Genomic DNA, 23,963 nt, shown 5'->3' on the forward strand with positions numbered 1-23,963 from the left:
GACTAAAAATTTACTTTTCAGGTATAATTGTCAGCAAAGTTCTGGGTGGGGTTCAGAGTCAGCCTTTATGCAACCTGTTAGGTAATAGAGGAAATAACGTATGGAAATCTGTATCTTGTTTGCAGGTAAGTAAGCGTATTTCCACAGTAAGGGGAGCTTTAAGATTAATTTAAAACTTAGAAACATGAAGTTGTTCTGATGACTTTGTTACACCTTCTCATATACATATATATATATATACACACATATTTTAAAGAATGCAGCAGCTCTTTGGAAACGTGCGATGTGAGTATTAAATAAATGTCATGAAGTTCCAATTGCTGCAACATAAAGCTCAATGAGAATAGATTATTTTAAGTCTTCTGAATCTGGAAAACAGAAACAATAAACAGAGCTTTTCTTAAAAATAAATGTAGGTTAGAGCTGAAGGTGGCATTTGAAAGCTTATAACCATTGGAACAACCTTTTCAAACTCTGTGTCAAACCCATTCTCCAATTCATGAAATACGTGTGAGGCAGCAGTTCCTAGGTCCACCAAGGGAACCAAGAATGTAAGCACCCTTTCACTGAAGTGTGTTACAAGTTACAGTATTTCTGTGTATCATTGCAAAGGCCATAGCTGTGTGCACGGTTGTGATGTGCATGCAGTTTCTATGGCCACGCTGTCATACTAATGCAAATTCAGAGTTTGCATGGGAAATTATACCCGCATGTGTGTCTTTAGTGTCTCTATTAGTGGCTGCCTACCTGGGCAACTGAATCTCCAATTTTCTCTACTGAAAGTCACTAGAAAGTCACTAGAGTGGCAAAAGTAGTTTGAATTACGTAGACAGAAGGAGGTAGTGACCACCAACCACCTGTCTGATCCAACAATTTTCTGCCGCTCGAGTTTGTGATGTAGCTGGATAAATGAGCTTGATGAAACATGTTAGTTCTGTCTGAAGCCAACTTTTCACTCTGTGAAATGGAAGTAGTTGACTCCAGAAACAAGTTGTGGATTGCCCCTCTGGTTTCTTTTAATTGCTGTGAGTTGTGGTGCTACTTGAACAGTAGCCATCTGCTTGACCCCTTTACAGCTGGACTGTGCGGTTAACTGCAATAGCTGTTGGAAGGAAAGGCAGATTTAACCAGAACAGCTTTATTTGTTTCAGCCAGTTATAAAAGCAAATGCTAATGTTTGTAAAATCATTTTATTGGCAAAAGGCCCCTTAAGCCATTGAGCATGCAATTCTCACGAAGGTGCATTGAAGTGACATGTATCTGCAAGGAGTAATCTAGTACTGCGAGGATGCCCCAAACACATTTTGAAGCCCAACAGTATATGCAAATTCAGGGAAATATGAACAGAGCTTTTATACAAGTTAGACACCAACACGGCCTGGCTTTCTGAGAGCATGCGTAGCCCTGCAGAATCCCTTTGCACTGGTGCCACAGAGTGTGAAAGTGCTGCTTAGTCAGGAAGAGTGATGTATTTTTTCCTCTATAGCTAGACATGACTCTGCTGTTCATAAATATCTTCATTTAAGATCAGTGTGGAGGTTAACTAAGTCCATGCTCCTGGGGTGGGCAGCATATAGCCCTCAGACATTTTTCTGCCTTGTGGTAGGCACTGTACGATTTTGTCTTGACTTAGGCCATTATGGCAAGGTACCAATGGAATCCTAATTACTTTGTAATACTTTTTTTTTTTTTTCTTTTTTTTTTCTCTAATTTTAATTTTTTTCTCTAATTTTATTTTTTTTTCTCTAATTAGCTTTCATGTTTTCAGACTTCTGACACCAGCTGCCTGTTTTTGCAATACATTAAAGAAAGGAAGTCTAATCAGCAATTTTGTTTATTTTATAAAAGAAAGCAAAACAGAAATGGAACATAACCTTGGGAAATGTAACATCACCTTGGGAAATAGAATCCTATTTTATTGACTATTGTTAGTTATTATTAGAAGAGGAAACTTTTTTAGTTTGCTTTGTGGGACTTTTAAAATCTTTATTCCGGTGTACAAGTATAAAAATGAAAGAAACAAATAAAATGAAGTTTAAAATATACTGAAAAAATAAGAAATAGTCTAAGAAATATTGAGGCAGTTAAAGCTTACCAACAAGGCACCGTATTGAGGTATGGAGAAATGACCTTTGGAAATGTCATGGAGTTTTTATTTTTATATTTATATTTATTTGTATTCATTTATTTTTGTGTAGATCAGTGGCCTAATACGGCAAACAAACAAAGAATAGCATTTTTTTTCTTTCATGTGTGCTTTGGTAAACATTACAGCTCTCCGTCTTTCTTTTCTTTTAGCCACATAATCAATGAGCTGATAGAAACAGAACGGGTTTATGTAGAAGAACTTCAAAGTATAATAGAGGTAAGAAATTCTTCTGTAAATTCTTCTGGTGCTTAACCTCTAAGTCATCGCTGGGGTTGCATATCCTTCATGGGCTGAGCACTCTCACCTCCCACCTTGTGTTTAGAGAACACAAGTTCTCTGCCAGCAAGATAGCTCAGCCTTGGAGATGGAAAGGAAGAAGGATGATTTGTTCATTTGCCTCAGGGTTTAAAGGAAGAAGCACCTTCTCTGACCCCAGCCCACGGAATGATGAAAATTGTGTAGTTCTCAAAATTATGGGCAGAGGAATAGTTAGTAATGATCTGTGGGAGCTGACAGCTCTGGTAGTTGATTTAGCACTCCAACATTAAAATTTGAACTCAGAATATTTTTGTCTCAAAATTTGTATTAAATAAAGACAATCTGGCTTGTACAAGAAACAACCAAATAATCGATCCAAATGCCACAGCTCATCAAATAAATCAAAACTAACCTTTTTGCGAGGAAGCAGTGTGGCAGAAGGATAAGTGTCTATCAAACTTAGTAGTTTCTATCCATACACATGGCTTTTGACTCCATGGAATGACAGTCAAATGATGGCTAGGGACCTCATTTAATCTTTTTGCTGATCCAGTAATCTGTCCATTTACAGTTAAGGATATGTTTGAACAGCTATCAGGTGTAAAAGCTCTAGGGAAAATTAGAAGCATCAGAAATTCATGGAGCAACAAAGAAGCTGGCATAGGAGAAGCCTTTGTGTGCTCTGTTGAGAACAAAAAGTACATAGGCTTTGCGGCTTTTTAGTGTTTCAGATGGTATTTCTTCCCTGATAAAGAATAGCCTGGTTTTATTTTCAACTCTCTTCTGCAGGGTTATGCTTCAGAAATGGACAATCCCAGCTTAGTACATCTGATTCCATCTACACTCCAGAACAAGAAGGAAATTCTTTTTGGGAACCTCCTGGAAATCTATGAATTCCACAACAGGCACGTGAGAACTGCTGGTTGTCCTGTGCTATTGGTGCTGCTGACACTTCTAATCCCTTTATATAGGGTGCTTTGTTACACTTGTATGTACACAGGCAGGAAAAGTCATCCTCACTTTGCCTCTGTGTGTGTCCTATAAAACCCAGATGTGGAGAACACCCCTGAGATCATCAATTTCATCTCTGTGAAAGCTCATACCTTTTTGTGCGTTTTCTAGTGATTTCCCCTGGCATTATTAATTTTGAATGTCTCTAGTGGCAAGTATTTTATGACCTCCCTTGGTACACTGGTAAATGTCACAGGACTAAGTCCTGATGTTCTTTCTCTGCCAAAGCTCCTCTGTGTTGAAATTTTCTTAGTTATTTGTCCTATATTTCTGGTATCACATCAGCAGAAGACGTGATACTTTTGAGAGCACTTTTCTTAAGGAATTTTATCACTCACATGTTCTTAAACCTCTCCAGAAGCCTTGTCTGCACTGTGGACATGCATCAGTAAACTGTACACCTGATCTGGTGCCCATAACTACAGAATACTGAGTATGGACAAGATTAAGCTCTTTTTGATCCCCTTCCAAAACACAAAACTTAAGGCCACTTATTTTAATTTCCTGCTTTTCTTAGACTTGATTAAGTAAACCTGTCTGTAGTCAAGGTGAGAATTTAATTATATTGAATAATGATTGCCTGTAAGATGCAACAGTTGAACAAAATGAAAAACAAACTTTTGCAAATTTAATTATTATACCAGAGTAACTTACACGTAGTAGAAAAAATATTTTCCAATTTACGTATCATTTTGAAAGAATGTCTTCTATTTTGACAATGTCATTCCCCTCCTGTTGCAAGCCTGGTCTTTCTTTTCCTAAAGGTTTAAGTGTATTGACTGCCAGTGACTGTATCGGTCTTTGGACTTCAGCCCATTTTTTTTTTTTTTTTTTGCTTGCTGATTAAACAACTGCATCTGACAGAGCTTTTTTGTCTTTTCTAGCTGCTCTGAAATATGCTTATAACCAAATGGGAAGCGGGTGTTTGGGCTACATAGTGGAAATAAATCTCAACAGCCAGAGAAACCAGATGTATGAGATGCTTGTGAGCATATGAAACCATGATAATATTGGTGATTCGGGCAATCAGCTGTGAACCATATCCCATTTTCTAAAATATATCTAATACATTTCTTTGTGTGTCAGAATTGTTACTTCTCCCATTGAATCTTTTTACTACAAAACCATAGACTTTAATCTGGATTTATATGGAAGCTAGCATGCAGTGTGAAGAGGATGTTCCATTATTGTTTGCTTTCCTTTCTTCTTTGCAGGATTTTCCTTAAGGAGTTAGAAAATTGCATTGAAAATCCTGAGCTTCTTGCCCGATGCTTTTTAAAAAGAGTAAGTAAATCCTTTTACGAGTTTGTATGGATACCTATGGTTTTATCCTGCAATGAGTACAGACTTACAGCATCTTTTAACTCTGATTACTTGTGCAAATGAGGGAAATTCATATAAGCAAATATTCACAAATTAACCCACTATTAATGGGTGTATATCTTGAAATATGAACCTTTATCTGGTTTATTATAGGAAGGTATCTATTACCATTATTTTACCGATGTATCGTAAGCCCTGGTTAAAAAAATAAATGATCCAAGTTTTTGACCTGCCTGGATATAGAGCAGGCAACACCGTACAGTAAATAAGCAGAGAACAGTTAATGGCAGATTGCTCTCAGACTGCAGATATCTCTGTCTTCTCTCTTTTCTCTGCACCATTCAGGAAACTTACTGCCCTGCAACTGGTTCAGTAGAGCCTACCACCTTCCTTGTGTGGTGAAACTCCACCAGCTCCATTAGCCTGAGGTTGATTCCTTTACTTGTTCGCATAATTCAACAACCAAGTGGGATTCTCCCCACTTGTATGAAGTGCTGAAGGTTAGCTGTTTGTTTAGAGTGAGCTCAGTTTATGAGGAGGCCCAAAGCCTCAGTTTATCATTCAAGTGGTGGCTTTAGTCAGATCCATGTCCTTTTGCTTCCAGTGCCTGAGTTCTGCACCAACCTCCTCTCTGAGCTCCTAGTCATGCCCCCATTAGCATGACTATTTCCTGTGACATTACAAAAGGTGCTTGTTTGTCTAGCACTCATTCAGAGGCCCTACTAATAAGAAAAACCTGTTTTGGTGGGTTGCTACAGCTTTCTTATACTCTGACAAAGCAACTGCTAGAGTAAGACCCTGTGTGTCACATGGGAAAGGGAAGAGGAATGAGAAATGGGAAAATCTGTTCTTTTCTCTGTATTCAGCATACCTTGTGCTTCTACTGCACACTACATCTAGCATTTGCCACTTTTCCAGTGTACATGTTGATTTTTTTTTTTAACTTTTTAAGAAAGTTCAAATTCCATGTTTAAATTTTGCACCTTATGTCTCTCTGTCAAAACAGCCGCTGAGCCTTGTTCTCCTCACTCTTCTACCAATGTAAAATCAGCAGCACTATAAGCTGAGCTTCAGGTGTCGGTGAAAGAAAAACAGTCTTTCTGTGATATCTACTTATCAGCTTCCATTGGCTAGTCAAACCCCAAACGTTTTCAATAAGAAGTTAAATTTTGTATTTGCTTTTTCCCTATTTCAAATCTCGCGCTGAGAAGGCAGAAGCCTATCTCCTCAAAGGTCTGCGCTCACACAGAAGCACCTTTGATTCAAGGGCTTTCCCTCCTGTTCTGTTTTTAGAAGAAGCCACATAAAATCCAGAAAGTTGTTGTTTCTGTTGGACTGCCTTTAGGAGGCACAAACAAAAGCCTGGTTGTGTGTTTGTATTCCCCACAGTTTGGCAGCTTTTTGCGTCTTCGCACTGAGCAGAGGCTTTTGCCTTGCCCTGTGAGTTATGACTGCGCTTGCTGTGGCATAGGGGTAACCGAAACAGCTACTCTTCAAAGAGATGTCTGGTTCTGGGAGGAAATTGACATTGTTGCAGATTCACTTCTGTTTCTCCTTTGTCCTGGTGTAACCTTCCTGCCACCACAGCATGGTGGGCCTGTAATTAGAAACAGACTGGTATTTTTGAAGAATATTATCCTGTCTGATCACACTGGACCTTTCCAGCCCTGATTCTAGAGCTGCTTGAAAGTGATCCAATAGCTGCAGTGGGACACCCTGGTGCCTGGCTGAGTCCCTCCATCCCCTCTGTGTCATTCCCCTCCTATGTCCCCACCCATTCTCTCACCTCCACCAGTGCCACCTGGCCAGCTGTCACCATAACTACTAACCCATCTTCTCAGGTGATGGCAGGACCAGTGCATGGATTTCCAGCATATTTCTCCTCTCTGACTTCTCTCCTGGAACACTGCAGCAAAATCAGGTGCAAAATCAAACAGAAATGCCCCTCTTGTCCTCCCTCACACTTTGCCTGACCTTGTTAGGGCATGATCATCAAGTGAACCAAACTGCAAGTAAGCCAGCTCAACTTCACCCCCATGGTACCTTGGTGTAAATACCATCACCAAGGTACTTGACCTTGCTTAAAGCTCTGTGTGGCATGGACTGCACAAATGTTCAAAGATGGGGTGTGTGCTGAAATGCCCTGTGGGATGGGTCTTCTAGCAGTGTATCAGCAACAAGAGGAACACTCTAGACTGGTCTGCCAAACCTAGGGATGGGAAGAAGGAAAGCTCACTAAACCAAAGCAACAATGCTTGGGAAGAATCAAAAGGTGTGTCAGACTGCTTACAAACATATGCCAGGTGAGGTGCCTGGCAGGAGTGACTCACCGTGGATTACCAGTTACTTATTCATATTGCAACCATAGAAAAAGAGAATAATTTGACAGGAATTGTGAAAGTACTGTAGCACCTGAACGGAAACCTTGGTGTTGGATTCAAAGAGCTAAATTCTGATCTCAAGGAAAATATATTCATAAAGCAGCAGCCAACAAAGATAAGCGGAACTGTGCATAATATGCCATAGAAACACATTGTGAGTGAAAGCTTAGAAAGATCCCAGGATATGCAAGTCATCATGGAAAGGAAAGCCATAACAACATGAACGTGGTGTGAAAGTACCAATGGAAAGACAGAACCTCTGAATATCGAAACAGAGATGTGTGAAACATTTAACACTAGGATTTGAGAAACTAAATAATTCATTACATCTTGGAATTTTAGAGTCTGAGCCTAATAATGTTATCAGTAATGTTCTATTCCTTACACACACACTATTACAATAATTAAAAACTGGATATAAAGATGTAGCTATCAGCCTGAGCTGGTGTCACTGATGCATGCAGCAGTAGATTGTGTTGGCACAGGGCAGTTCCACTAGGGCAGGTTACTGGTGAGTTGTTGATCATTTTACCTTTTCTTTATGTCAAACAGGTACTTGTCTTTTGCCTCTGCTCTTGACTGTCACTGTTTCTGTTCTTGCCCTGTCCAATTAGGTTTCTATGGGCCAGGAACAAATTGTAATGCTTGATTACCCTTTTTAATTATTTTAATTTTGTGGGTTTTACCCCCTGCTAACTTCCCTCCAAGGCAACATGTACAAACAATCCTATTTAGGTGAAGAAAACTTGACGCTTCTTTTGAAACAGCACCATTAGTATTCTACTAAGTTGCAATGGAGCTTTCTGATTGCATAATCCTTGACACAGTGAGGTGTTGCATGACACAGTTCTGCTTTTACATCTGATTCATCAGGGTGACGCCAGTACGGGGCTATAGAAGAAAATACCAACAATGCTGCTTTCTTCTAGTAACTATCAAAAAGAAAATGTTTCCCCTGTAGCACGGGTAGGTAGGCCCTGTCTAGTGGGCTGAAAGCACAGAGGAGAGAGCCAGGAATTCCTGGGCTTTATTTTTGCCACCACTTCATTAACTGAGGTCACATCCACCGGGCTAGGTGCAGAAAGAGATAAGAATTTCCAAGCTGGTCAGACACAGCCAGCCCTGCTCCATGGTGGTGTAGCTGCAGGGCTTCTGAGCTGGTTGGGCTCGTGGTTAGCAAGCTAACAATCTGGCAGAGGAACATCTGTCAGTCTGGATATATCCATATAACCTAGGGAGCATGAAATCTCCCTGGGCTCTCATAGCAATTGCCTTTGTTTTCACTGAAGTCAATGAAATTTTGCTGTGGACTTCAGTGGGAGCACCTGGAGGGTCATGAAAGGCAAATAGAGGTCAAGTGAATCCACCACTTCTAATCTGGATGTTTAAGCAGTTCTCCCTGCCTAGCCTAGAACATCAAGATGAACTTGCCACTTACCATTCTGTGCCAGTAGCATTAAAAAATAATTGCATTTCTAATTGTTTGTTTTCAAATAATCTATCCCCCTCTATGGAAAACAACAGTTTTGCAATTAGGCTATGTGTCTTTCAGTCTACAGTCTTCTTGCTTTGTGCAAAAAGAGAAAATCTAATTTTCTGGTTTATTTAATTTATGAAAGTAAAGAGCAGGTTTGCTAGCTTCAGTGTATTTTTACATACAGACTTATGACTGTGAATTAATTACTTCTATGTGTTAGGCTGGCAGGTAAGAAAAAGTATGACTCATGGCAGATGCTTTGTGGATCCTTTCTTCCTACCTTACTTAAGCTCTCCTTTTCTTGCAGAAAGAGGACCTCCAAATATATGAAAAATACTGTCAGAACAAGCCAAGGTCTGAAGCTCTCTGGAGACAGTGTGGAGACAGCATCTTTTTCCAGGTGGAATTGCATTTCAGTCTAGCAGTAGGAGACCATCAAATGTGTTTTCCTTCTTCCTTTTCTTTAGACAATTTAGAGAAAAATAGAGATTTTTCCACATGATCCTTATCCTGATGGCAGGTGCTCAGTATGTGTCAATGTGCACTCTGCAGGAGGTTAGATAGAATAGTTCCTGGACCGGAGCCTAGTTCTTCAGGCTATAGCCAAACCAAAGAATTGCTGGCTTCTTTGCAAATCCCAGATGATTGCAATCTCATGAGCAAGGCATGCCAGATTTTGACACCAAGCTGAGCTTTTGATTAGCTCTCGTTTAGATATGTTTTCACTGTGGCATAAGTAACCTGGAAACTCCTATGCAGATGGAACAAATTTATCTCTCAATTAATTCACAGACATACTGACTTTAGATTACCAAATGATAATGATCTTGGTGTCTTGCCTGTGTTTCAAGGAGCAGTGATATTTTTCTTCCCCTGTTATCTCTTACAGGAATGTCAACGTAAATTGGATCATAAACTTTCACTAGATGCTTATCTTTTAAAGCCAGTCCAGAGAATCACCAAGTACCAGTTGCTATTAAAGGTCAGTTCTCCACAAGAGTGCAAAGGATTCGATTGCATAGCTTGTTTTACTTAAATAATTGCATACCAGCATTATTGTCTGAAGGACTACCTGGAAATAAATCCTCTCTCACTTCTTCAACAAATACTTTGTAATGCTAAGTTGTAAAATGGTAACAGTCAAAGAAAGGACCTCCCTTTAAGGATAAGTACTGCTATTACTTCACTGGGGAAAACAAAATAGCATATGTTATATAGCAAGGATTTTATTAATTTAATTATCTTTAAACTGAAATTGAAAATGTTTTTTATTGGATGAGTGTGGTTTTACAGTTTGGAAACAGGAACTGATGCTCTAAATCCTGTCTCTGACATCAACCCCCTTTAACAGAACTCTTCCAGCTCTCTGAACCTACTGTTTACCTATAGTTGTGACTCAGATCTTTCAGAAGGATCCACTCCTTTTTGGTGCCTACATTTTGAAGACCCAACTAGGAATAAATTGTCTGTAGATTTTCCACAGGATGTATATAGAAATGTTTTCATTTGGTTAGAACGGTGAGTGGTCCATGCTTGAAATTTTGGCCTGAACAGAGCAATAGGAAATAGATACTCTCAGGCCAATTAAACTTTCTGAAGATGGTGGCTTAGATTCCTGTCTTCATCTCCTCCTTTCTTAAACATAACCAATATTTGCTTATTTTCCTTATGGGACAGCAGTGAAGATAAATTACATGCTGTTCTGGAGCATCTGGACTTAATGCAGTGCTCTGTACTGTCACAAAATCTAGTGTGAAATTTGCAGTGAGGATTTTAGGCTCTAATCTTATTTGCTAATAGCTATCATGGCACTGGTCAAATTATGCCAGTTTAAGCCATGTGAGGATTCAGCTGGTTATTCACTTGTGCAGTATTTCTGTGACATATTACTGGTTTTATGCAAAACTCTAGAATCCAGAAATTGAAGGAGGTTAATAAGAAGGGTGCTGACACCAGTACATTTGTATCAACTTAATCCAGAAATAAGTTTGGCTCCATTTTGGAAACTATTTTTGAAAACTTTTTGAAAACATTTTTTGAAGTTTTTTTCCCAGAAGGAAGGAAGGAGAAAATGTCAAGGTGTTCAGAAGAGCAAGAGTAAACCAGATTCTACTTTTAATTTGGAATATGACTGTAAATAAACATAAGATTAAATCAAGGAGTAAAATTCTCAAGCAAAACAGGTTTCAGCCATTGGAGTTGAAGCTGGTCTGACCAGTTCTGTACGTAGGAACAACACTTTGGCAAGGACATTTCGTTTGTCAGGGATTATGAGATCTGTGAAGATGGTGTACTAAGTCCCTGGCAGACGGAGCTTTTAGGAGTGTAGGAAAATGGGAGTGTGAAAAATTGGCAATAAAGAAGTGCCTCAACTATCTGCCTTGGTGTGCAAGGAGTAGACTAGTTTTAAATTCTGATTGCAACCCTCTGGTTTCAATGAGTTCAGCTAATATTAAAACCTGTAGCCCCACTATAAGGATGCATACTATAGGGATCCATACTGGTCCTAGAAATTGTGCAACAGGTAGCATAAGAGGCTCTTAGCCTCCAAACCCTGGTTACCCAAGTATTTGAGGACAGACTCGTGCTGTTTTGGGTCTGCAAAAACTACTTTTTTTTCAGTCCTATCTCACAGGAGAACAAGTGCCTCCGTTTTTGGAATAAACAATTTCCAAACTCAAATATGGCTGAAAATGATGTACCTGAATGAGAATCATGTAAATGGCCACGTAAGGCCATTTACACCACGAAAATGATGACAGAAAAATCACTGGAGTCTTGATTTACACCACGAAAATGATGACAGAAAAATCACTGGAGTCTTGATTCATTGCTGGATATGATCTGGGGCATGCTTTCTATTGGCATTGTGGTCTGTGTAGGGAAAGAAAACTAAACTTACTGTACAGTTCTTAGTCAGGTCCTATTGTTGCAACACATTATTTCTTGGTTTCTTCACATTTTGCATGTCTGAACTGAAATTTGCATCCAACCAAACACTTTTCCTATACCATTGATAGATGTATAAGGCATGGACAAGTCAATAGTGAGGAATAATTAAAAAATAAAAAAAAGTCTAACAGCTAATAAGTTTATTCTTTCCACTGAATAGTGGATACAGATTCCAAGCATCAAAATCATAGGTCACAGTAGGTGCCAGTAATCAGTTATGCTACTACTTTTGGTTACAGTCATCTTACTGTCTCTGTTCAGTGGTGGGAATCCTGATTGGCTTTCATTTCAGATTCTGTGGTATAATTGTGGTATCTTCCAGGTTCTTTGAGATTTGTGACTTCTCAGGACTGTACCAACCACAAGTGGATTTGTATCTGTTAACCCTTTTTCCCCAGATGCTTTTTTTTCCCAGATTCTGATTTCAGGTTGATACTCATTGGCAAGTACTGCTTCCTAGACAATAAAGTAAAACAGCAGCCAAACAAACAAAACACAAATTTGTGCATCAGAATAAGGTTCAAGCTCCTCTTTAGGCAGAGGATGTGTCTTTCAGGATTTGCGTAAATTATATTCGTTGGTTCCAGGAAGAGAACTAGGTCCTGAGCTATGACTAGAACTCTTCAAGAAGAAAAAAACACATGTAGAAATAAGAAAAGTCATCCTCATAGGGAGCTCTGCTGGGCTAAGTAAATAGTTGGCCCTAAATACTTGGAACTCTAAACAGTGAAATGATTACAGAAGCTGAGCCCTCAAAAGGTATTATTTGTTATTTTCCTTGCTTTGGGCACATGTAGCTTAATTTGTCCAATTTTGTTTCTTGACCAAAGAGATGGAAGATAGAATGACTTCCCTCATTTCAAGCAGAATATAATATTTAATATATATATATTTTTCTATATGTGAGCATTGTTCTGTGAAATAGTTGTCCCTTAAAAAAGGCTGTTACATTTGCAAATGTAGATCTGTAATTCATAGTGAAGAGGTAGAGAATAAGAGGTGGGGAGGATTTATGGTAATCTTTCTTACTTCCTACCCCAAAAAATTAACATCTGAAAAAGATGTTCCATAGATTAAAAAAGCTTCACATAATTTAGGGAAGAGAGATTTGTGAGATGATTTGACCGTAGTTTAAGCATCTATATAGGAACTGACTTCTTCCCATTCCAAATTTCTTTATCTAGCAGACAAGAGCTTGCTAAGACCTAATGACTGGAACCTCAAGTCTGACAAATTCAGACTAGAAATTAATTTATATTCTTCTTAGTGGGGATACATAGCTCCTGGAACAAATTACAAAGGGAAACGGTGAATTCTGTAACACCAGAAGTCATTATATTAAGTATGAGTTTCTTTTATAAGAGGTATGGAGTAAAAAAACAGGATGTAATTCTGTGATGTGCAAAAGATCATTGTAAACATATCAAAATGGTCCTATCTCATCTTTAATGAACCCTTAAAACTCGAAAATGTGAAAAAGCTCAAAGTGTCCATCCTCAATGACAATTTTGGTAAATGTCCTGTTTTATTTTATCCTACATGTCTGCTAATCTGCCTATGCGACACAAACTTCAGGGAGGATTGCATTATGGTGGCTTCAGGTATAAGAACTTCTCAAGTAGTTTTTTCATCTTTTTTTTTTTTTAATCAGGAAATGCTGAAGTGTAGCAAGAATTCAGAGGGTACTGCTGAACTGGAAGAGGCCCTGGCCACAGTGCTTGATATCATCAAGTCAGTAAATGACTCCATGCACCAGATAGCTATCACAGGATATGAGGTATTATTTATTGTTGTTCTTACTGTTGTCTTGATCCATACAATGTTCATGTCATCACTGATCATGCTGTGTCCATGGCTGGTACGCTTTGCAGGAGCCTGTGTCACATTCTTGAAGGATGCCTCTCAGTGGCATGTTGTAGTGACCAGAAAGACATGTTAATTTATCTGTCACATGGGGATGGATGATGGATGTGGGGAGGAAGCAGGACAAATGCAATCCATATGAGTAATCATACACAAAACTCATTTGTAGGTGAGAGGCAGCAAGCATGACTGACGTAACTTAAGAAATTTGTTGGAACTGTCTGTGACCCCAATGCAACTCAAGCATTTCCAAATCTTTTGCTCTTAGGGAGGAAAATTTGGCTTCCATTTAAAGTGGGTAATAGAATCCACCCCAGTGACTGGCAAATTCATTATCTGAAACGTGAAATAACAGTCACAGTACAAATAAAAGGCCATGAATCTCTCTACTGAAGCTCCACTGAAGTCATATGACTTACAACATCCAGTACTGCCTACAGAAAATGAACCCGTGAGTGAGAAGTGGAAGTGACTGACGTGTAAAAGAGAAACATGTCTGGTGAAATGAGGCCTGAGGGTGATCTGATTGCCCATTTTGAAATAGCTGCAGGGTGAAAATGTCAAGGCAAAAACGTACACAACAGCCTGGTTCAAAGAACTATTATATCAGAGTAACGGAGTTTAGTCTGAGCACCAGCAAAACAGCATTCTGTGCAGAATGTGACTGCCAGAAAAAATGCTGGGGTCTGTACTAACTGTGTCTAGGTGGCAAGACTTATTTTGTGTTTTGCAGGATGGGGTGGCTTCAGGAATTTTAATTTTGTATATTTCTCCCTTTTGTTCAAGTGCATCTGCATCTGGTAGCTGAGTAAATAATGCCCATTAGGTCAGCATTATTTTATAAATTAACTTAAATGCATGCTTAGATATTCATCATAGATCCACTGCTGTACACAGCTGGAGGTGCTCCTGTGGGTTGTGCATTATGTTTGAAATGAGGATATGAGTTCTTATCCTGCAGTATCTGTACTGAGTTGAATGTGAAGCAGTGGCCACCTCATTATATTAGTAAACACATAGACTAGCTGTAGTTCCTGTGGATTAGAGAAACACCACAGGTCCTAAGCATGGTTTAGGTCTCCCAGACCTGAGAAATTTAAGTAAAGCATATACTTTACTCCAGTCTTCTGCACAGCTACGAGCTGCACCAAGTTGATTATGCATGGTTGCATGGAAGCCTACTATATTCAGATTTGTTGGCTGGACAGATATAGTTTGTTAGTTTTTTAATTTCTCCAACAAACAAAGTCAAATCCAGCACCTATTTCTGCCATTGAAAATTCATATATAATTCTTTACTAATAAGAATTCTTTACAAGAATTCTTAAAGAAATCTTTACAAATAGTCCCTTTTCCACTTCTACTTTTGAATTTGTCAGACTTCCATGAAATGCCAGGCAGTAGCCCCAGTAGTAGTAGTAGACATTTACCTCTGCTTTATTGCCTGGACTGACAGATGTGAAAAGGTACAACATGGTTAGATATGTAGCCCAATGCTGACAGCATTCCTGAGATGGTTTGTTACATGATTATTAAAATGGGGTGAAAGTGTAAAAGTACATGAATCCAATACTTTCTTCTATCCATTACCCCAGTCCCTGGTGCTCAGGTCTGATGCCAAATCAACACCTCCCATTGCTCATAAAGCCACACCTCACCTTGTGGAGTCTACAATGCCCACACGGGCATGGTGGAAATATTTGCCTAAATCACCTTTCAGAGACGGATATTATGCCAGTGGAAAAGCAGGTTTTGTGGCAGCTGATGAATGTTCCTAATTGCATAGGCAATTCTGTTTCTTGGAGCTGTGCACATACAGTCTTGAGGAGCTGAACTCTCATGTAAAAAATTGTCGATATGGAAGGTTTGGGCTTTTTTTTTTTTTTTTTTTTTTTTTTTTTTCCAAAGCCACTACAAGTGTATAGTAAAGCTTGGAGAGCAGAACTTTCAGAGATGTTTCCTACTATCATCCCAATAAATCTTCATGTATTCAAAATGTTAATTTGTATTCAATTTGGCCTGGGTAGTTTGTCCATTAGGTATGCAGCACTTGAGCCATTCATACCTATCTCTTATCTTCCATAAGCATGAAATGCAGTGTACTGTTCTGACAGGAAATAATTATATCTGAGATAATGATGAAATCATTCACCTTAGATAACCTTCCTTTTGGACAAAATACCACTGTCCACTAGCACAAGTTCCTGGGAATGGTGTCCTCCTCTCTGTATTTCTGCCCACACTGAAGACAAGAGCACAGGCTTTGTAGGCTAATATTCAAAGTATTTTGTAGAATTGCTGCAAACTGCCATCCCCATTCATCCTCTCGCCCTCTGCAGTTGTGGCCTCCCACTTCAGTTGCTATAATCCCAGTCCTAGACACAAGACTGAAGAGGCATAACTATCACAAAAGTTGAACTGAGCTTCTGGATCTCAGTGCTGTATTAAACAGTGGCTGGAGTGACGTGAGGCCCTCACCACTGTAAAAAAATATATATAAATTTTTGATTTAGCTTTACATTTCATCAATATGCTTTCCACAGGCTTGTGGTTTACACCAGCCTGCACATGTAGATACAAACATACACAGTCCTGTATGCAGAAATAAGAAAACCCAACTCTATATTAGAGATGGCAGATGGTTATAGAAATGACTGAGTCTTTTGGAGAGTCTAATAGTATCCTGGTATGAAGTGGAAAAGTACCTCAACAAACCCTCATTTTGCAGTTGGATCTAGGTTAGAAGGAGGGGAGCGTGAGAGAGACCAATTTGCACTCTGTGCTTTAAGAAATCATTCCCACTCAGAGCCAACATCTTTACCTTATAATCAACAGAACATAACAATGCTGAAAATATGTCCTTTAATAATGAACCAAGCTTATTCCCTAAACTACTTATACAAAGTACTCCCAGAAAAACTTGCCATTAGCATAATTATACTCATCATTAGTTCTAAAGCCCATTACCATGTAGATGCAGCCATGTGCTCTATCCACATATTACTACACTCTTTAGTACCGAACTGAGCTATACTTGTTTGTGCTGCTGGCATCTGAGCCAAACATCATTTACATCCATTGAAGTATTTCCCCATAAGTGGTCCTGTCCTCAGAAAAAGGCTTTAACTCAGAAAGCTCTGGTTCCTGCTTGTAGTTACAGTCTCCCTCTGATATTTTTAGGGCTCTTTTGTGCATTTACTCGCTCTTTGCCCAAGGCTGTACAGCACTGCATAGCTTGCAGATGGTAAGCTAAGAAACAATTGACAAAGCTTTTAAATGCTGTTTTGCAATGGGAGGGAATTACATACCTACATACCTCTGAGCACCAATCTGTGTCTCCAGACATCTAAGCGTCTTTCCAGTTCTTGTCCAGGGATGCATACATAAGAAGCTCGTAGCAGAGAAGAAACTGAACCTGTATCTTTCAGAGCCAAGGCATTTGCTTGGATATCTGGACTGCATTGGTCTTCATACTTCTTTGGGATCAGGAGTCTCAAAACCCAATTCTTGTCAAAAAAAGACACTGCTGTGGTCAGCAGAGGACAACCAGTGTGTCAGATCCATAGAGGAGGTCCTGAAACAGACCTTAGACAGTAACTGTGAATGGGGAGACAAACTGGGAATTGTGGACAAAGAAAACAATGGGTTAATGGTGATAGGAAGAAACCACACAGGTTTAGCCAGCAGATATGAGCAGAGGGGCTTGCAGATGTTACATATCTGCTCTCCAGTACAAGGAATGCCTAGGCACATACCCCTGCCTGGAAACTTAACCAGCACTAGAGGAAAGGACTGTGCCTGAGATTACCCTAGTTTGGACATAATGTAGGTTCTCTCTTTTCCTTGCCTGCTAGGGGGATGTTAGTGAGCTTGGTAAGCTGTTGATGCAAGGTTCTTTCAACGTGTGGACTGACCACAAGAAGGGTCACAACAAGGTGAAGGACTTGGCTAGATTCAAACCGATGCAGAGACACCTCTTCCTCTACACCAAGATGCTGCTTTTCTGCAAGAAACGAGAGGAGAACACAGATGGTCATGAGAAGACGGCTTCGTACAGCTTTAAAAATTCGTTAAAGGTAATAAATGTGACAATGGGAAAGGGAGGAAAAATAAATCTGGCTCTCACAATTCAAGGAAGTTTCCACATGGAGAACTGGAGAAGGTAGCCATACCTGGAGCTATCTCGCAACCCTGAGTAAATGGAAGCTCCTGGTTTAGTTTCAGTTTGGAGACAGACCCAGCCATATGTCCTGCAACTCCAGATGTGATTCTTGGTTTTGTAACTCACTACAAACTGGCACCTAGTGTCCCTTAGAGAGGAGCAGGGCTGAATGGATTCAGATCTCTGATTGTTCTGCCTATAGGCACTGACAGCAAATTGAAAACCTCAAACTGAATATTTCTTTAGGTGGACAAGAGTCAGGATAGTGTTGAAAACCAACCGACATTATGAAGCAAACAAAGCAAGGAGAATAAACACATGGTCAGATATTAGCCAGTGTTACTTCTGAGCATTTTAAAAAATATATATTTTATTTTGCCTGCAACACTCAAGAAGATGAGTGGTAAGTCAGATGGTGAGAAATACATGTTCTTTAATGGCTCTCTAAGGTGCAGAAATTAATGCAGCCTTTTAAAAATGTATCTCAGAGGAGACTGAATTTAAAGACTGTTGACATTTTCCAGAGTCCAGCTTCTTCTTTTCTATTTTCAAACAGATGAGCACTGTGGGCATTACAGAAAATGTGAAAGGAGATAACAAAAAGTTTGAGATCTGGTATAACGGCAGGGAAGAAGTCTATATCATTCAGGTAACAACAATCCGTTATTTCTAAGGACTGTATTTCCTCTCAATAGAATTACTTTTAAGAAAGTTTTCAGTGTTACGACTTACATTGTCCTGTACAGTCATTCTGTTGGCACTAAAATTGCCAGTATGTCAGTGTGGAAATTGTTACAACTTTGGGCAAAAAAGAAAGCAAAGTAAAGGAAAATTACTTGGTGGGTGGACAGAAAGGCAAGGACTGGACCTTAGATTTATGGTAGCCATTCAATCTCAAAGAGTGCCCTTTGCTTTCTTTTGATCTAAAAAAGGTTCATTCCTAGGTGAAAACAAAAACAAATGTAGGTCAGGGCATCCAAGGAACTGACAACATGCTTTAACTAAATTTGCTTTGCCTTTTCCTTTTGTATTCTAAGGCATCTTCTGTTGAGCTGAAAAACACTTGGATTTCAGAGATACGCAAAGTCCTGACAGGACAACTGGAGGCATGCAGAGGTAGGACACAGTGTGATCCGATGATGTTGCCTTCCTTCTGTAGCTGTGTGTGACATTGTCGTGCTGTGATGAGTTCTAGTGTTGTCCAGTACTACCAGTGAAATCAGCAAGAACACGTCTTCTATGCATGATGGGTGATTGCAGCATTGCTGGGATTTAAACCCTTTTGTATGAATGATTATTCCACTCGCAATTAGTCTGAGGAACATGATTTCTGTCTGTTCTCCCTCTCAAGCGCAACTTTAGAAACATCCATTTACATCAGCATGTGAGGAGATGGGGTCCCATTCTTCACTCTGTGCCTTCTCAAGACTGACACAAAAGATCTCCTTCCACACAAATGAGTGCACACAGCAACTGTTCCTCTCTGTCCCATTCTTTGCTTTAATTTGTGACTGATTTTTTTTTTACTGTGTGTGGGGAAGTATGAGGGGGGGTGACTGTTTTAAATCTATCAGTTAGTTATCCCATCTCCTCTCCTCTCCTCTCCTCTTTTTTTTCTTCTTTCTTTTACACAAGGAAGGAAGCAACTTCCACAATTCAGAGAAATTCCTTTCAACATTTATTTATTTATTTATTTATTTATTTTAACAGAAGCAAGTCAATTACACCAAAGAATCACTGAGAGTGTATACCATGCGCCAATGAATTCCTCCAATATAACCAGGTAACTAAAACTACCATGGCATATCAGGAAGATGTCTTTTAAGTGCCTTTGTGCCTTTGCAGGACATAAATTCTTAGTATTCTGTTTAGCTTTCAGGGTACAAACTACTAAATTGTTTTCATATTCTTCAAAGGCATGTAAAGGCAAATAAAGGCTTTGCTCATGGGGAAACTCAGAATTGCAATGCAGAATTCATTTCAGAGATCATCATTTGATTTTGCAAAAGAACCATATGCTCCCAATTAACTTGAAGTTTAGATATTGGAACATTTTCAGGATGTTAAATGGAGCTGTCAGCAAATCTTTGTAATGACCCAATTGCTGGGCAAGTTTAATATGTGAATTGGCATGGCATAACCGCTGTAAATGTTTCCTTGTGATTGCTTTAGCAGGACAAACTAAACCAAGAGATCCCAGGTAACACAGTCAGTCTTTGAGAGCTGTGCAATTCAATGCAAGAAATTTTAAACAGATGCAGTTCTGTTAATTCTGCACTATATTCTCTCTAGGCTTGGTTATATTTCAGAGATGCTTTGTTTGAAGTTTAAGCTGAAAAGGTTTAAGGTGAAAATCTTTCAGCAAAACCACCCCTGAAATAGAAGGAAAAAATTGTTCCAGTAATCACAAAAAGATTTCAAATCAATCCAGATGTATGTCCCTCTCACAAGGCTATTAAAATGTGAATTTTCAAAGTAGAAATTATAGACAAAATATGACAGCAGGAAATTAATTAACTCCAGGAAGAAAGGCCATGTGATTAGATATTTATCCGAAAGTGGATTAAATCAGAGAAAAAAATGAAATGCTTGTCCTCACTCTACCAACCACCGCAGAGAAAGAGAGGTTAGATGCTTCTGCTCCAAATGCTGGGTTGTTTTAAAGCACAGGAAAAATATGGTAAGTCTTCATGAGAGAGCAAAACACAAAGTACCAATATATGTCTTACTGACTGGCATAAGCTGAAGCCACCTTGGTCTTCTGTAATGTGTCTCAGAGAGGAGCAAGGGCTCCTGCGCAAGGGAACAAGGAGCAAGGGAACTGCAGCGTGAGATGCCTCTGCAGTGGCTGATGAGAAACTGGATTCTTCAGACTGTGGAGCCCCTTCTGCAGCCTGTTTTGGAAAGCTGGGTGGAGGCAAGGAGAGGAAGGAAGAAGTTAGGCTTTGTGACAGCCACCTGCCTGTGCACGGTCTGTGTTTGTGACTGGCATGACTAAGCACCGCCAGTTGTGAAAGGTGCTGTTATTTAGCCAGTGGAGGATAGTATTAGCCAAACAGCAGCCAGCATCATCAGTGCTCTGCCAGAAGTTGGAGGCTAATTAATTAGTGGGATGTTATCTTAACATTGGAACACTCTCTCCTGGGTTGCCCTTGTGTAAAAGGCTATTGCTTGTTGGGAAATGTCAAACCTGTACTGTCACACTGGGAAAATCTGTTTGCAGGAAATTCCATCCCCGTCCCCAGGCCACATCCATTCACTGACACAGTCCCCTTTCTTTGTTTGCATGTCATTGCAACACTTGGGGATGCAATTCCATGAGCTAAGCCAGGGCTGGGCTGACTCAGGATTGGAGCTGGGGTCTCTACAAAATAAACACTTAAAGCTGGAGCCTTTGATCCAGGTGGTTATCCCATGTCCCTAAATCCTATTCAATCTGTTTAAAATCTCTCTCTGTAAATTCTTCCCCAAAGTTTCACTGTTTAATCCTGAAATGAGATGTCCTGTGGTATCTATTGCTGCTGTATCCCTCTGAAGGGATGGTTGCTGCATTTCAGTGATAATGAAATGATCCCTTTATATTGTTTTCTAATCTATTAAACATAAACAGCTTAAATTAAATATTTTTCTAGATGTTTAACTCTGCTTTCTTGGAAATGACTGATTAAGTCATACATCCACGTAAAAATATCCTGTGCACACAGATAGACACTAGGAATTTTACTGCAGATACTGTTTCAAAGAAGCTGGTGTGTTTTTTTGGTGTCTTTCTCACAGCTGTAAATCTTTAACTCTGTCAGCTGCATGTTTCATAGATATCTCAGCCTACATGAGAAGGAACAGAGAAAAAAGAATAAGGAAATGTGAGTGTGCTTTGGATTTGTTCCCATATTTATTTTGAGCCCCATTTTGTATCTGACATCAGGCTGCAAAATCATATTTTGATTTAGTACAGGAGGTAACAGAGACCTCCATTAATGTTCCATCAGAAACAGGTCAGAGATTCAAATACAAAGCAGTCCCACACTGTACTTAAGTACGCTTGTACTTATAAAAGGTATTCATGGATCTCCAAAGGTTTTGAAGATTTTAATGTTAACTTGGACTTTCCCTTACAGCAAGGCAGACACCACAAATATTAAGAAGAAAAGTTCATATGTTACTTGTAAACAGCAATGTAATTGCTGATATATGTTAGTAATGAGCATTTGGGGACAGAGTATTTCAAGTGTGTAGAAATAATGATATGGGTGGAACATCCAGTTTGCCAAAGATAACAGTCAAACACCCAAACTATACCACCAGGCATTTGCAAAAAAAAAAAAGGAGGATAAGAACCTTGCAGCTCTAATGCCCTACAAACCTGGGGCAGGCAGCTCATTCCCATTACAGATGGCAAAGTACCTGTGCAGATCTGGCAAGACAGATCCCCTGGTCTGTGGTTCAAATGTATTCAGGTATATCCCACTTGGATTCATGTTTTCAAAGAGCAGAAGAAACAGAAGTTGGGAGATCCTGGAGCCAATGGAAACCATATGTTTGTCTACTCATGCTATAACATCTCCATCCAGTACCCTTTTCTCTCCTGGGGTCAAATACACTAATGCTTCAAATAATGGAGAACTGGGGTCCTCTTTTCTAACCCAGTTTCTCACCTCTTCCTTCCAAATTTGTTGGACTTGCAAAAGGAGTAAGAAGGCGAGGGCTAGAATGGCTTCTTCACCATACATGCCTACACAAATGCAGATTTTTACAGAACACAGTTTTAAAACATGCTTTTTACCCCTTAAATTAAAGTTTCAGCATCTGATGGTAACAAAGAATGCTTAGTGCTGATATCTGAGTGCTCCTTTATGTATTAAGAAGGAATGTAACTATTTTTGTATTTTTTTTGTCCAAAGGTATAGCAGGAAGTCATCAAACATATATGAAAACAAATCTGAGACATCAAATGTGGAAGCATCTAACAATAAAAACAGGAATTCCAGTCCCAGTGCCAGACAAAAGAGAGGTAGGAGTTCCAAGACAGAGCTTTTGGCTTCCAAAGGGTAATTTTATTTTTGCAAACTCATTTCTAGAATTTGATGAGGATATTCAGAATGCGTGTTGTGTAAGTCCAACATAAAAAAATCAGTGCTACAAACCTGAGTGAAACTTCATGAATACCAAAAAGTATTACCAGGTTAGGAAATTTTAAGTCTGAGTTTTGATGCATTACAGTGCTCTTTATGCAATTCTTTTTTTTTAAAGTATGATTTTGGAGGTATTGTATGTGTATTTTAACTTTATATATCTTGGATAAGGTAGTTTCTAACCATATTTAATTTTAAGGTTGCCTATAAACTTTCCTAACAAGTTTCCATACTTATATCAGAGATTTTCTTGCCTCCTCTGTGTATAGGTTCCCCATTAGTGTATAGTAAGTAAATGTACATGCTGTCAGTGAAACTCCCTCCATTATTTGAGGGTGTAAATACAATAGATATATTCTATACAGTGTGGGTTTAAAAAGAAGCTGGATCTCATCTGGCAGTAGCAGAAAGAACACTTTCTCTTTTAGGTACTATTTTGAAATGCTGGAGCAAAGCTTTTTTAAAATTATTTTATTTTTAAATATAAAACAGAAAATTGCAAGATTTTAAAAGAAGAGACAAATATCTAAATTAGGCCAAAAGTAACAACAGACCCTTTTATTAATAGAGATGGTAAAATAAAATTGAATAGTTTTTCTTTGAAGAGTAGGCTATGCACCAAAAGATTTTCATCACAGTATATTTTCATCATCAGGAGAAAGTTATGAATTCTTCATGAAAAAATGCAATTTCATTAATTAAAAACCCGTTTCAGTAAAAAATCTTTTTTTAAAAATGTGAAATATTTTAAAATAATAAAATAAAAGCAGAAAACCCATCTTTCATTTCAAACTCATAAACCCTACTTTTTAAAAATTTCCAGGAAAATTATTGGTGTTTTTCATCTGGTCTAACTTGCACATGAGTGTGGGAGCTGGGATCACCCTATATGCTGATTTCCGTTCTGTCTTCTCATTTCCCATGAGCAGTTCCTTAGGGCTCTCACTGTAATTTCTTTCTTCCTCACTGCTAGCTCAGCTGAAAGCCACCTCATGGTCTGGTATGTGGCTGCTCTTGCAGGGCTGAGCAGTGAGTCACTTCTCTCTGTGGGATTCAGGGTGTGTGCACACATTCTGCCCTGCAAAACATACTGTGGAGAGAGCCAATGGAAGAGCTATCTGGCTTTAGATGTCTCACTTTAATTTGAAACTTTAATATGTGTCCCTGTGAGGCACCAGCGCCTCTAGCTGGGACTCTGCAGGGGCTGAATTCAGTCATATTGAAGATGTACTGTTAGGTCCAATAAAGGTGTATA

The 23,963-nt window shown here is 39.1% G+C and overlaps 1 protein-coding gene across 11 annotated transcripts in view; it reads left to right on the top strand.

Moving 5' to 3' along the window:
• Positions 1-23,963, top strand: part of MCF2L2 (MCF.2 cell line derived transforming sequence-like 2) — a 154,526-nt gene that overhangs the window by 114,281 nt on the left and 16,282 nt on the right. For all 11 annotated transcript variants that reach the window (XM_035334040.1, XM_035334038.1, XM_035334041.1 and 8 more), the window contains 11 exons: positions 2,299-2,365; positions 3,197-3,312; positions 4,633-4,702; positions 8,907-8,999; positions 9,489-9,581; positions 13,203-13,328; positions 17,269-17,490; positions 18,133-18,225; positions 18,614-18,692; positions 19,287-19,359; positions 22,478-22,587. In XM_035334040.1, coding sequence (XP_035189931.1) covers positions 2,299-2,365; positions 3,197-3,312; positions 4,633-4,702; positions 8,907-8,999; positions 9,489-9,581; positions 13,203-13,328; positions 17,269-17,490; positions 18,133-18,225; positions 18,614-18,692; positions 19,287-19,359; positions 22,478-22,587 — 1,142 coding nt within the window. The remainder of the gene's footprint in view (positions 1-2,298; positions 2,366-3,196; positions 3,313-4,632; positions 4,703-8,906; positions 9,000-9,488; positions 9,582-13,202; positions 13,329-17,268; positions 17,491-18,132; positions 18,226-18,613; positions 18,693-19,286; positions 19,360-22,477; positions 22,588-23,963) is intronic.

This window comes from Oxyura jamaicensis, chromosome 9, assembly GCF_011077185.1.
Source record: "Oxyura jamaicensis isolate SHBP4307 breed ruddy duck chromosome 9, BPBGC_Ojam_1.0, whole genome shotgun sequence".
NCBI classification, from domain to species: Eukaryota; Metazoa; Chordata; class Aves; order Anseriformes; family Anatidae; genus Oxyura; species Oxyura jamaicensis.